The sequence below is a fragment of the Cibotium barometz genome, chromosome 7 (genome assembly GCF_041138505.1).
Source record: "Cibotium barometz isolate CiBa-2024 chromosome 7, ASM4113850v1, whole genome shotgun sequence".
Classification (NCBI taxonomy): domain Eukaryota; kingdom Viridiplantae; phylum Streptophyta; class Polypodiopsida; order Cyatheales; family Cibotiaceae; genus Cibotium; species Cibotium barometz.
This window is the reverse complement of record NC_141052.1, coordinates 59,906,168-59,919,926: the sequence shown is the minus strand read 5'-3', so window position 1 is coordinate 59,919,926 and position 13,759 is coordinate 59,906,168. Positions and strand designations below refer to the sequence as shown.

Here is a 13,759-nt window from a genome sequence, read left to right as displayed (position 1 = left end):
AATCTACTAATTGGTAATTTCACTCTAATTTAACATGAATACAAATTGATAATTTCACTCTAATTTAACCTATAAATCTCAATGCTCTTGTTTTTAGAGTGAATTCCACTCATAATCACAATTTCTATGCTAATTCTTAGACCAAAACGAATGAAATCTAAGCCTCTTGGACTCCAATTTTTTGGAGATCACCAAAAGAACGGGATCTTGTCCTACCAATAGATGAACATAGAAAGACCTATTGCAAAATAAACTCCAAATCAGTTAACCTCTCTCTCTCTCTCTCTCTCTCTCTCTCTCTCTCTCTCTACTTAACTTATACTATTCCCATAGATCATATTCGGCCTCTATGTACATTAATGCTATCATCATCATCATCTCTCTCTCTCTCTCTCTCTCTCTCTCTCTCTCTCTCACACACGCGCACACATGTTAAACATAAATAACAATCTCGAAGCTAAATATTGACCATAATTGTGTTTTACTCGAGAATTTCATTAAGATGCACACCAACAAACAGAGCTTTTCAACTGGTAGTGAATTCAACTATTTTTCTTTTTCCACATGGGAAAAATAAAAAACAAAGAAAAAGCATCTCAATTGAAAAGCAATTCTACCCTTTAGCCCTGATGGGGGCGTGGATGGACCCCGCTGACAGGCGAGGGTGCCTTACTAGTGCCCAGGCATAAATTTGTAACTTGGTTTTGAAAAAATAATGACTCTCTTACATTAATGATGAGAGCATTAATCAATCTGCTGGAATGCTTTACCTTCTCAAATATCTTTGAAGAACTCACATAATGAGCTAAGGTCTACATTTCCCCCAGAAAGCACAATTCCAACATGTTCAAAAGTCAATCTGGGCAATTTCGATTGAAACTGTGCGGATAAAAGTGCAGCCAGCCCTACTGCTCCACTTGGCTCTACTACCACTTTCAATCTTTCATAACACATCCGCATCGCACCCACTATTTCTTCCTCCTCAATAGTGATCACCTCATCTACCATGTCACGAACTACTGGCCTGTTGAAATGTAAAACCACCATACAGAGTAAATACCTTGTGATTATGGCCCGATCTTTATCCTGAACTCAGCTTAGGCTATCTATCCTCATACTACATACCATGTTAGAGAGCCCAACCATGCTCTCAAACCATCTGCGATTGTGTTGGTATGAGACAAAGTGACAAGTCTCCCTGCTGCCTTTGATTGTGCTGCATCATCAGCACCTTTTGGCTCAGCAGCGAAAATCCGAATATTGGGTTTAATTGCTTTAGCTGCAAGTGCAATGCCCGAAATCAAGCCACCGCCTGCATGGAAAAAGTAATCAGCCCCTTATATTTAAATTAGGTCATTGTTCGATTCCTGAGTGGCTATCACACCACGTTGATGGGAAGGGGACATAAATTTCAACCCCAACACACACATATATGCATACATACACACAATTAACTAACAAAAAAATAAATTATGTACATTATGCATGATGAAAACAATCTATTTAGTATTTTTGAAGAAAAGAATGAGGCTCTTGAGATGATGCAATGTCTTTACCACTTATTGGGACAATGATGACATCTAGCTGTGGTACCTGCTGCAGTAGTTCCAAAGCAATCGTGCCCTGGCCGCTTCAACACAAAAAATATATATACCAATGAAAAGTTCAGGTTATTTCTCAAACTTAACAAAAGCCAAAGTGCCATCTTGGCTCCTTGAGAGTCTACTCACAAAGCTTCACAATTATCACCTCCATCGTGCAAAAGCATAGACTACTTGCTACGACACAAAAAAATAAAAGCGTGTTTAAACTAGTAGATCTTCAAAGAAATGTAGCATGCACAAGCTAAAGCGGGCTCTTGCCCAAGTGCCTATCACACCACACTACCCAAAAGGGGGCATGAATTTGAACCCCAACGACTGCATATGAGATATGTAACCCACCAAAAAATATAAATATACAGTTCAAGAACTTGGAAAGGAGATGCATTTAGTGGGACGTCAAGCCTACTTGCCTTATGATACGCCCATCGTTGAAAGGGTGGATCATCGTTGCGCCTGTTTGCTCCTGCACATTCCGAGCCACCTCCTCTCTTGATTCAATTGTTGATTCGCAGAAAAAGATGTCCCCCCCATACCTTCTCACATTTTCAACTTTACATTTGGGAGCATTCTTTGGCATGACTATGAAAGCTGGAATATTTCGCATCTTTGCAGCCAAGGCCACTGCAGCAGCATGGTTGCCACTGATCACCACAATATGATGCGGGCTTGATTAGTATTAGAAAAAAGATACATGTTATGGCAGCAATGCAACATGTAGCATGAAGAAGTTTGCAAACTGATGACATGACTAGGGATGCCATAGCATGTAAGTACAATTGACTTTGGCCACTCACTAATGAGTATGGATGGGATAGCCTGTAACTTGGCCTCGGATAACATGAAATAGATTCCATAGCTTGTAGCATGATGGAGTTTGGATGTTGCTTTCTTGCATAGGGGCTATGACATCATGACTCATGTTATCAACACCCATAATCCTGTTGATGCATGCTATGGCATTGCTGGTCATGTCAACAATTCACAATCTCCTATGTGGGACACACTACTCAAGCGATCAGTGCCTACGACATGCCTTAAGCGTCCAAACTCCATTGTTGGACATGCTATAACATCCCTAGTGTCTGCAAGCTCCTTTGCGCTACATGCATGTCAATGTTATTCAAGTGATCAATGCCCAACTCCTTCAAGCTACACATGCCAGCGATGAAGCCAAGGATCCTTGATGCGATACGCTACACCATCGCTATACTCATATGATAATAAATGTGCTACGACATCCGTACTCAGATGATTAGTGTTTCTTCCACATACTAAGGCATCACTACACATGTGTCAGTGCCCAACTCCTTCGTGCTACATGCAATGGCATCCCTGCTATCAAGGACCATATTCCATCATGCTGGAGATCCCCACTCATATGATAAAGGTGCAGGTGTGTGTGTTCTACATTTTGCATGGAAAAGCTGATCATACATACCTGCTGTGCGTGAGGACTCCTTTTCTTGCTGATTCTTGTGAGAGAGAAAGTATAGCATTAGAAGCTCCTCTAAACTTGAAAGCTCCACTGCAGGGGCGTTTTGTACAAAACCCTTCAAAGAGAGGCCTGGAAACAAACACAGAAAAGAACCAGGCCGACAAAAGCATGTGTCTGCATACCCCTTTTGGAAGAGCTCGCATTTGAAGTAGAGCTTTCGGCCTGTTTGCTCGTCCAGAGAGGAGCAGGTGAGCACGGGTGTGACGTGGACAAAGGGGCGGATGCGCTCTTGGGCTTCCTGTATGGAGGCGAGAGTCGCTGCATAGCCATAGCCCGGCCTGGAGCTTCCATCACGCGATCCGTCGTCATTACTTCCCATTCTCAATTGGCACCATTTTGCTGTGTACCTGGGGCCTATCTCTAATCTTATAATTATGGGCCTCCTTTGCTGTGTACCTCTAATCTTATAATTATGGGCCTCCTTTGCAAAAAGCAGTTCTTTTTCTCCTCTCTCTCTCTCTCTCTCTCTCTCTCTCTCTCTCTCCTTCAATTGGTCAATTGGTCTCTCTAGATCAATAAGTCTACGTTAACGAGTCTTGTCTTGTCGTCTTTCTCATGAAAGTTATCTTGTTTATTGGCACAAGGTAACAATGTAATGGATTCCAATTTTAAAGACAATAAGTTTTCAAAAACAGATGGTTTTCAATTTAAAGGCTAGTCTGTGAAGATGGCATGGTGAGTCTCAGAGTTTGTCAAGTGGAACAAGTCAAGCTTAGAGAGGGGGGATCACCTCATATTGAAGGTTTCTAAATTTTTATTTAATTAAGGTGTTTATATTGGAAATCAATGTGCTCCATCCTCATGTGCGTACCAACTAGCCCTAGTTTGTAAGGCCATCTCTATGAGAAAAAGTCTCATTAGTTAAACAACTTGAACGCCCACCACAACAAATCTCTGTTTGTTGGCCTCAGGTGCCTAGATGGATTGAGATGACTTGGATAGGTATGGCACACAAAGAATGCAAGTGTGGGTTGATATTTTCGGATATGAACACACTAAGCATGGAGGGAGATTTCCTTGGAAACAATGTTCTCACATTACCAAGCTTGAACACGTGCGGAATGAGGTTGGACGCACTTGAAAGTTTCACACTAACTTTTCATATCATTTGTAGTCTAATATTACCGTAGTTGATTGGTGTGGTGTTAAAACCCTAAGATCTCTCTAGATAATTGTTATGCATAAAGATGCATAAATCAGACATAAACTCAACCACCCAACCACCCCCGAGCCGAAGGGATGCACACATGAATAATAAATGAAATACATCATGCCTCTACCTTGATGTCCCATACCATCTAGAGGTATAACTCCAATCCAATAGCATGTAGCTATAGTGTGAAATGGTAGATGAGTAGATATGGACCTCTACACAAGAGACCATAGCATAAGCCTCCAAGCCCCCAAGCCCCCTTGAGTGTGCCCCATGCCCCTATTATATAGGAGGGTCCTCAAGTGACTCTTGACTTTCCATTTCTCATGTGTGACCCTTGGATGCCTGACCCTAACCTTAACCCTTAAGGTTAGTCCTAACCCATGCTCCACTAGAGCTTGTTCCCATGCTCCCATGCTCACAAGCCTAATGTGGGTTAGCCTCCTAGTATATGCACACATAATGTGTATATAACATAGCACACATAATGTACATATAACATACTTCCCACTCTTGCAATGAAAAGAAGGAGAGCTGCGCTGAACAATCTCAACCGACTCCCAATTCGAATCCTCAATTTCCCTATCTTTCCACCTAATTTTAACCTCAAGGATAAGTCAACTACAAAGTTTCCTTTCCCTAAATTCATGTACCATATCAGGTTCATGTGGAACATAGGATAAATCTTCGACTTCAACGACTTCTTGAGGAGTAACTCTGTTATCCTCACCTCCCAATTTTCCTTTCAATCTATTGATATGAAAGACTGGATGAACTCTAACAATTGGAGGTAGTTTTAGTTCTTACGCAACCCTGCCAATCCGATGCATAACTCGAAATGGACCACAATATCTAGGAGATAAATTCGAGCATTTTTCCATTGACAAAGTCTAAAAATCTTTAGGAACATTAAAATAAACCAACGCTCCTGGTTCAAAAGACCGAGATGAGCGTCCCCTATCAGCATAAAACCGTGCCCTATCATGAGCACTCGTGATAGAATCCCGAGCTTCGGTCAGCATTTCCTGCATATCTCGCAAGAAATCCCTCGATGCATCAAGCTCGATGTCCTTAATACCGACATCAATAGGTGCCCTGGGTTGATACCCATACATAAGTATGCACGGACTAAAAAATAATAACCGTAAATTTAGAACTGTTATAGGCAAATTCCATCATTGGAAGATATTTTTTCCAATATGATGATTTTCTAGAGACATATGCACGAAGCATATACACTATAATCTGATTCACGAAGCATATACACTATAATCTGATTCATACACTCTGTTTGCCCATCACACTAGTGCGGATGATCAGAGCAATTCACATTCAAAGTAACTTCCTCGTTGTTGTAAACCATTCGGAATAAAGTAAGAAAACATGGCATTATAACAGCAGAAACCAGGGATTCATCGGCGCCCCGACATATCCACATCTGCATATGGAATAATTGACGTCTCGAGTTACCCATATCAACATAGAGAATCATCAACGTCTCGATGAGTTACATATGTCCATCCGTAAACCTATTAGGTTGATTGTGTAAATCACCTAAAGTACGGAACTAGAGAAAGAAATGCCAACAAAGGAAGAATCCAAATTTCCTTATCCGAACACAACAAGATAAACTTGTTTGAACTCTAAAGAAAGAGATTTCAACAAGTGAAAATGCCGAACGAGATTTTTCTCATCAAAACATGCAGGTTATAGATAAAAGAAGTTTATCTAAAGAATGCCTTCTAGTGAATTTAGAAAGAGATTTCAACAAGTGAAAATGCCGACGAGATTTTCCTCATCAAAACATGCAGGCTATAGATAAAAGAAGTTTATCTAAAGAATGCCTTCTAGTGAATTTAGAAAATAAGATTGTCTTTGAATGTTGAGGTCAACATGCTAAGTGATGTAAACAAAGCAACAATCTTGAGCCCAAATTATCCCATAAGATAATATATGTGAGGGATCACTAGCATCCCATACCACCATGATACCATCCATACCACCATGATACCATCCATACATACCTTAACAATTTGAAACTCCCTAGTATGTCGTCTAGGAAAATATGAATAAAATCCTGTATAAAAGGAATAAGATGGCCTTATCCAGACTTTCACATACTAAACCTGTCTCTATATACTTGAGACTACATCAAGGAATAACTCCTTCTGAGTACATCATTTAGAAAAGAAATTGAATTATTGGCGCCTTTCTAATGATAACTACCCAAAACACAATAAAGTTAGGGCAGAAAAATAACTCACCTAGATATATAAGCAACTAAGTATCTGAGTTGGAATATATACAAGAGTATAAGAAATATACTCCAAAATTATGTGCAAAAAACGAAGGCAAATGCTACCTTCAAGGCACATGAAATTATCCAAAAGATCAAAAGATCCTTATAAAACCATGGATAAAAGCATAGAAGCTCCTTAAATCCATAAAAACCATAGTTGATCATAAAAATCAATGCATACCATCTAATGGACATAAATCATGCCAAAAGAAGCATTAAAATTGGTGGCCAACTCATCAATCCCCGGAGTATATGAACGTGGTGTCGTTCAAGCAAAACTCCAAAGTAAAAGTGAAACACGTGTGTAGCACTCAATAAAAAACCCCTAAACACAAGTGATCTAGGCAGCACCTGATGAGTCCATATAAAACTTGGAAAACATTCAATAAAATCCACCAAAACAACACGATCAACTAACCCATGATAGAGGCTTAAGTAATTAAGTACAAACCACACTTAAAAAAGTGTAAAATAAATTATCATGGAAAAGTGTCAAAGGTGAAACACACTTTGAACGTAAATTATACCATCAAAAGAAATTAAGGAACATGTCCAAAAAGAATGGCTAAATAATGGTAAAAAATCATGAATACATCGTTTAAAATTAATCCAAACATAAATATCCATTAATACGAGGTATAATCGTATTAATAATATGCGAATAACCCGCATCTATCTAATGTCAGTACGAGAAAACGTACTTCAACATTAAATAACCCTCGAAAATATTAAATTCTCGAGAAAAAGAATTATCATGATTTTTTTTCATAATTTTTCCTAATTTTATAGGGCCTCAAAATATGATAATTTTGAATTCCACCAAACCTATCTTATGGCATTCCAAACCTATATTTTTTTAGAAAATTTTTAACAATTAAATTTTCCAAAATACCATTGATATTTTAGGATTTCTAAAAATAATTTCAGAATATTCCTAATTTTTTCTGAGAATCTCATCGTTCACGAAATTTTCAATTCTGCCCGACAATTCTCAAATCCAATAAAAATTTACAATTTTAATAGATTTTTCTAATTTTTTGGGTCAAAAAATATTTTTTTAAAGGAATTTGAATGGTCACGGGCGCTTGAATGGACACACCACATGCCAAACACCAACCCCACATTTTCTCGAAATTTAAAATAACCTTTGTCTAATTTTCCACTAATTTTTTTAAAAAAAATTAAAAATTTTAAATTACCCCGAACGCATTTAGAATACGAACGGTTAAAAAATTTCGGAATTCCAACGGTTTTCCCGAAATACGGAAAGCCAAAAGTTTTGGAAAAATGAAAAGACAAAAAAAAATCGGAATGTGAAAGGTCAAAGGTTTCCGGAATTCGGAAGATCAAAGGTTTCCGGAATTCGGAAGGTCAAAAGTTTTTTCGGAATTCGGAAAGCCAAAAGGTTTCGGGAAAACGGAAAGCCAAAGGTTTTCCGAAAGATGAAAAGCCAAAAAATTTCAAGAAGAAATTTTCAGAGATTTTTTCCCTCAAATCCCATATTTTTCAGTATTTTTCAGGCTTTTTTTAAGCTTTTTTCTGAAATATTATCAAAAAGTTTTTTTAAATATAAAAAAAACTTATTTTTTTAAAAAAAATAAAAATAAATTTAAAAAAAGTTTAATTAATCTTTTTGCATGGTTTTGATTTTTTCTAAGGGGGGAGGCATTTTTTTTCGCCCGACTGCACCCCCCCCCCTTGTCTGCGCGCATCGACGAAGGAGAGAGGGAGGGAGTTTTAAAAAAAAGCCTCCTCTCCTTCTTCTCCCTTCCATTCTCTTTCTCCTCCCCTCTCTGTTAATCAGAGATTAATTTAATCAATTGATTAACTTTTTAATTAAACATATCTTAATCATAATTAATATTAATTATGATTAATGCTTTTAAAAAAACTTTTAAGAGAATTTCTCACTGAAAAAAGAAGGAAAAATCAGATTTGAGAGGCGGAGAGAGTCCCACGCACACGGGAGAGCATCTCATGCATCAACATGATGTCCCCTACTATTGAATTTCAGTAGAAAATTGACAGAAATTTGATCGCATTCCCGCGGAAAAAAACCGCAAAAATGTATAAAAATACATTTTTAATCATAAAAATGCTCAAAAAATCCTAAAAACTTAGAAAAATTTTCAAATAATTTTAGAAATTCAAGAAATCCATTCTATCAAAAATATCTACCATAAACTTTATGGTATTTTTGTAAAAAATTCCATTAATGCTTGATAAAAAATAGGAAAAAATAGCATTAACTCACGGAATTCCCCCGCAACGTCGATTCGTCCATTGAATTGTAGTACACACGTTCCAATCACCATATCGATGATCCACATGCAATTCATCAACACAAATCAATAAAATAATATTTTATTAGTAAATATTAAAATTTATTTAAAAAAATCAACAACAATTAACTAGAGATTGCTCTGATACCACTGTTAAAACCCTAAGATCTCTCTAGATAATTGTTATGCATAAACATGCATAAATAAGACAAACTCAACCACCTAACCACCCCCGAGCCCAAGGGATGCACGCATGAATAATAAATGAAATACATCATACCTCTACCTTGATGTCCCATACCATCTAGAGGTATAACTCCAATCCAATAGCATGTAGCTATAGTGTGAAATGGTAGATGAGTAGATATGGACCTCTACACACAAAAGACCATAGCATAAGCCTCCAAGCCCCCAAGCCCCCTTGAGTGTGCCCCATGCCCCTATTATATAGGAGGGCCCTCAAGTGACTCTTGACTTTCCATTTCTCATGTGTGACCCTTGGATGCCTGACCCTAACCTTAACCCTTAAGGTTAGTCCTAACATATGCTCCACTAGAGCTTGTTCCCATGATCCCATGCTCACAAGCCTAATGTGGGTTAGCCTCCTAGTATATGCACACATAATGTGTATATAACATAGCACACATAATGTACATATAACATGTGGTTTATTGGGTCAAGTTGGATTCGATGTAAGGTGGTTGGCATCTACCAAAACATTTTCAAGGCATCTACCATCACTACTTGTATGCACTTGTATTCATATTGCATGTACATGAGCCGTACATGTTGTTGTAATCATCTTTTGTCAAGTTTTAATCTCTTTTCATGTGCAAATCCTACTAAGTTTTTCTTGAGGATCCTGTATTTTGTGTTCACACATAAGTCTATATTTTTCTTTTAGCTTGTGGAGGATCTTATACTTCCGATTTACACATAAAATTGTAATTTCTTACATGATATTAGAGCTATTATAATCTCAAGGGTTCTCCTCCACCATTATTTGGAACTAAAGGAGGCAAGCTAGATGGCACCAACCATTCATTGTGGAAGTTCAAGATACATGACATTTGGACATAGCAATCAAAATTGATACAATACTAGGAGCAATGTTAGAGCCAGATGATTTTTCCCTTTGACTTGTGTCGTATAAGCTATAGGACATAGCAATCAAAATTGATACAACTTATCAATTTTTTAAAAGATCCCAAATTCATACAAAGCGTGCATTTTAAAGATCTCAAATACATGCAAAGAGTGCTCGTTGATAGTTAAGAAGTATTGGTAGCCTTTACAAGAGGCAAGCTTCAAAGCATAATCTCCTCTTTAGCATAATCCACATTGATCTCTTTGGAAAGCTAAACATCTTAACTTTGGGTGGTTCTTCCTACTTCATGTTGATTAACAACATTGATCTCTTTAGAAAGATAAACATCTTAACTTTGGGTGGTTCTTCTTGCTTCATGCTTGCTGACTAACAGCTATAAGATGAAGATCTATGTTTATTTATGAAGGATAATGTAGAGTCTTTTCCAAACATGTCACGTGCATGTGAAGGTTTCTTAGTGGGCAAGTAACATACACAATTTAATGGATGAGTTTCTCATGAGGATCAAAGATCTTAAAGATCAGCTTACATGTATTAATGGAGCCTATCTAAATAGTTCATTGGTGCTATTGTTCTCACAACTTTACCAAGTTCATACCGAGGTTTTGCATCCACACTTTGGCTCATGATGAAGGGTAACCCCAATGCTCTTATGAGTTGGTTGTAGTGGTTGTAAGAAGAGAAATCCCGATAATAGTGTGTGTGGGAGATCAGCCAGTCAAAAAGGTAAAGGCAAAACCTTTTCTAAAGGCGACTACAAGTCAAAGGCAGAATCAGCCCCAAACTTCTAGGAAGGATGTCGAGAAGGGAGATGATAAGCCTAAGAAGAAAGAAAAATGCAACCATTTTTTGAACCCAAGCCATTATATCAATGAATAAAAAACAAGACCAGAGAAGAAAGACTCAAGCATGATGGATGTGGTTGATGCACTAAAATGAAGGAGTGAGCCAACTATGCACAAGATGATCGGGCGACAGGATGATTGGGCATTCATTGTGCACTGCAGTTATTAACACTTTTATCCATGATGTATGCATGCCAGTGACATATCAGCATTCTTGTCTAGTATTTTGATAGTGGTTCTAATAAGCACAATACTTCTTAGCATGATTTTCTTTCCTCCCTTTAATCTGCTCCTCAAAGAGGCACAATCACATATGCAAAAAACTCCTTACATCTAGCGAGGCGTTGGTAAGGTTGTGCTTCTCTCTATCTTTGCTTACTTCTACCACATCTCTATGTGTATTGCTACCTTCGTCCTCCACTTGGTATCATCGTAGGTTCTCTTAGCCCTCACCCCCTCATCATCACCTCCTTAAGCTATTCTTTTTATTGTCTCAAATCGAGCTATTCTCTTAGGTGGGAGAAGGTGTACTCTATAGTGTGCTATTGGCTACGTTATAACTATGTTGATAGAATTTTCAGGGTGTTTTCAAGGTATTTTAGGCATGTTTTGGGGCTTGTTCGCATGTTATAAGGTTTCCACAGACATCTCGGGGAAGTATCTATTCAAACTATCTTTGTTTAATCTTACATTTTTTTGCATTGCAATAGCATTTGGTGTGTAGATGGTGCCATCATCGTTGCTTCATCCACTTCGCATCTTCAAGCTCATCATCAACTTTTGTAGCATCATCATTACTGTCAGCAACTTTTGCATCACTGCTAGTAACATTTCTACACTCTACACTCTCTCTTTTTTCATACACTTTGCAAGTTTCTTTATCATGAGTGATCTACTAGTAGTAGCCATCATGAATGACATTTAGTGGGAATTTCTTCATCATTAGAGTAGCCATCTCGTTTACATTTAGGCATTGATAATACATTCAGCCATCTCGTTTACATTCAGGCATTGATAATACATGCAAGTTGTTAGAATATTTGCATGTTATATCACAAATTCATTATTTGCAAGGTGAAATGGCAAGAAGTGATGCATTTGGGATGTTTTTTACGGAGGATAAGCTTGACATGACCAACGAACCATTGTGGTCCTATATGATGTGCCATGTATTGGTTTGCCAAAGGCTTTGGAATGTTGTTATTTGCATTCAAGCATGGCCTATCTCTCTAGTGTGGGATCATACAGGTATTTTGGATGGTGATACTAGTTTAGATGTAACTATGACACATCTGCCTCCACACCTCATACACAGTGAAACAAGACAAGTGGGATGGCAAGGATGTTGCACACGTGCACATGCCAGGTGGGATGATAAAACACATGCACATGCACATGCCAGGTGGGATGATACACATGCACATGCATTGGTGGAATTTTTCATGAAAAGGATAATTATTCCTCATATTCAGTGTAGGCATCATAGCCACATGTGAGATAAAAGAGGAGGATATTAAAAGCCATGTGCTGTTGGATAGGTGTCATCTCCAGATGGTGTCACGCTAGTGGCACACTCTTTAGTCTCTAGGCATTTTTGGGATTTATAGCATTCATTTCCATTTTTTCCTATTTACACATTTTTGGGTGGAGGAAAGGGTGGAGGAACTTTTCTAGAGATCCGTTCATCTTGTGCCTATATATATGAGGCATTGTAGTTCATTTCTAATCAAGTTGGCTAGTGGTTCATTGATGAGTTCTTGAGTACATTGTCTCTTCTTCATCTCTTCTTTCTCACACATGCTATCGGAGCAAGGTGGTGGTGCACATAGAGCCTCCTTATCCTTCTTCCTCTCTACCTCTAGTCCTCTTCAACAACCCCGCTTTCAATGGCATTTTTTTATTTTTTTATTTTCTGCTAAACGAATGCATTTTTGAGGATTGTGCTCGCATAGCCTAGTGGAATCATCATGGTCTACAACTTAGCAGAAGAAAGTTTTCGCAAATTCCTCACCGTTTTTGAGTTATTCTTCACAGACTGCCTGCATGCAGAATTTTTGCTTGCGTTTTTTGCAGAAGCCCTTACTCATCATCCTTGCACTCATTTAATGATGCAAAAGGCTTCAACCAGCCCCTTACCATCCTCTACAAGTGTGTTTTTAAATCACTTCAATCTGAGTCCTACAACTCCACTTGTGGTGAAAACATTGCCAACTAGTTTACCCTACATGCGGGAGCGTTTTTTTGGAGGCTTCTTGTGGAGAGATTTGTAGCCATTTCTTGGCTGTGTTTTCATCAACAACTTCAGCCCTCTTCATGGTGTTTTGAAGTACATATTCATCCTCTTTTCTACACCTTTCTACCGGCTGAAAATTCCACTTTGCTACACACTTTGTGTTTGCATTTTTGTGGACAATCAACTCCTCCATACTCCTTCTACCTAAGGCTACATTCTCAGCCCTCTTTTGGTGGTTTCTACGAAGTCTATTGGTTCATATATCGGCTGCGTTTTGTGGCTGTGTTTTTGCACTATCTTTGTGCATATTTTGGAGATCCTTCCTTGGTGGACAGCCCATCTATTGGCTGCGTTTTTGGAGGTACGACACTTCTTCCCTTGTGTTTTCCCACCCTCCTCTCCCTATGGGATCTCGGAAGTCCTCTACTCCAAAAGACAAAGGCAAACTTGAAGATACTATGGATCCTACATCTCCTACGACGATTGGACCGGCAACTACTACAACGGAAGTTGGTGCAATTCCTTCTTCGGTAGGTGCTTCTACTTTCTCTTTTCCGTCATATCCATTACTTCTACGATCCTTTCTCTCTTTCTTCTTTGTCCTTTATGCCTTCCTATCCACATACTTCTATGCCCTCTATGGTATATCCCCCTACATAATCTATGCCTTTTATGGCAACTTCATCTACTATGATTCCTCCTTCTACTACTTCCACTACTACTCCACTCCCCACTCAATC

At 38.4% G+C, this 13,759-nt stretch overlaps 1 protein-coding gene across 2 annotated transcripts; it reads right to left on the bottom strand.

The window, feature by feature from the left end:
* Positions 1–579: 579 nt before the first annotated feature.
* On the bottom strand, positions 580–3,475 carry SR (serine racemase). Of its 2 annotated transcripts, none has more exons than XM_086800891.1 (6): positions 3,222–3,475; positions 3,043–3,129; positions 2,015–2,225; positions 1,557–1,630; positions 1,126–1,312; positions 580–1,024 (listed from the first exon to the last, which is right to left on the bottom strand). In XM_086800891.1, exons 1-6 carry the CDS (start codon positions 3,406–3,408, stop codon positions 775–777), a joined length of 996 nt encoding a protein of 331 aa, XP_086657017.1. In that variant the 5' UTR covers positions 3,409–3,475; the 3' UTR covers positions 580–774. The 2 variants fall into 2 exon arrangements, with proteins under 2 accessions (XP_086657017.1, XP_086657016.1); XM_086800890.1 differs by having other exon boundaries at positions 2,015–2,245; positions 3,222–3,469.
* Positions 3,476–13,759: the final 10,284 nt, after the last annotated feature.

Bases quoted from the DNA above. Each gene is read 5' to 3' on its own strand.
- SR (XM_086800890.1), bottom strand. From the start codon at position 3,418: ATGGGAAGTAATGACGACGGATCGCGTGATGGAAGCTCCAGGCCGGGC. The intron at 2,246-3,042 runs GTATGTATGATC...TGTGGTGATCAG, and splicing joins GGAGTCCTCACGCACAGCAG to TGGCAACCATGCTGCTGCAG. The intron at 1,313-1,556 runs GTAAAGACATTG...TTTTCCATGCAG, and splicing joins CATCATTGTCCCAATAAGTG to GCGGTGGCTTGATTTCGGGC.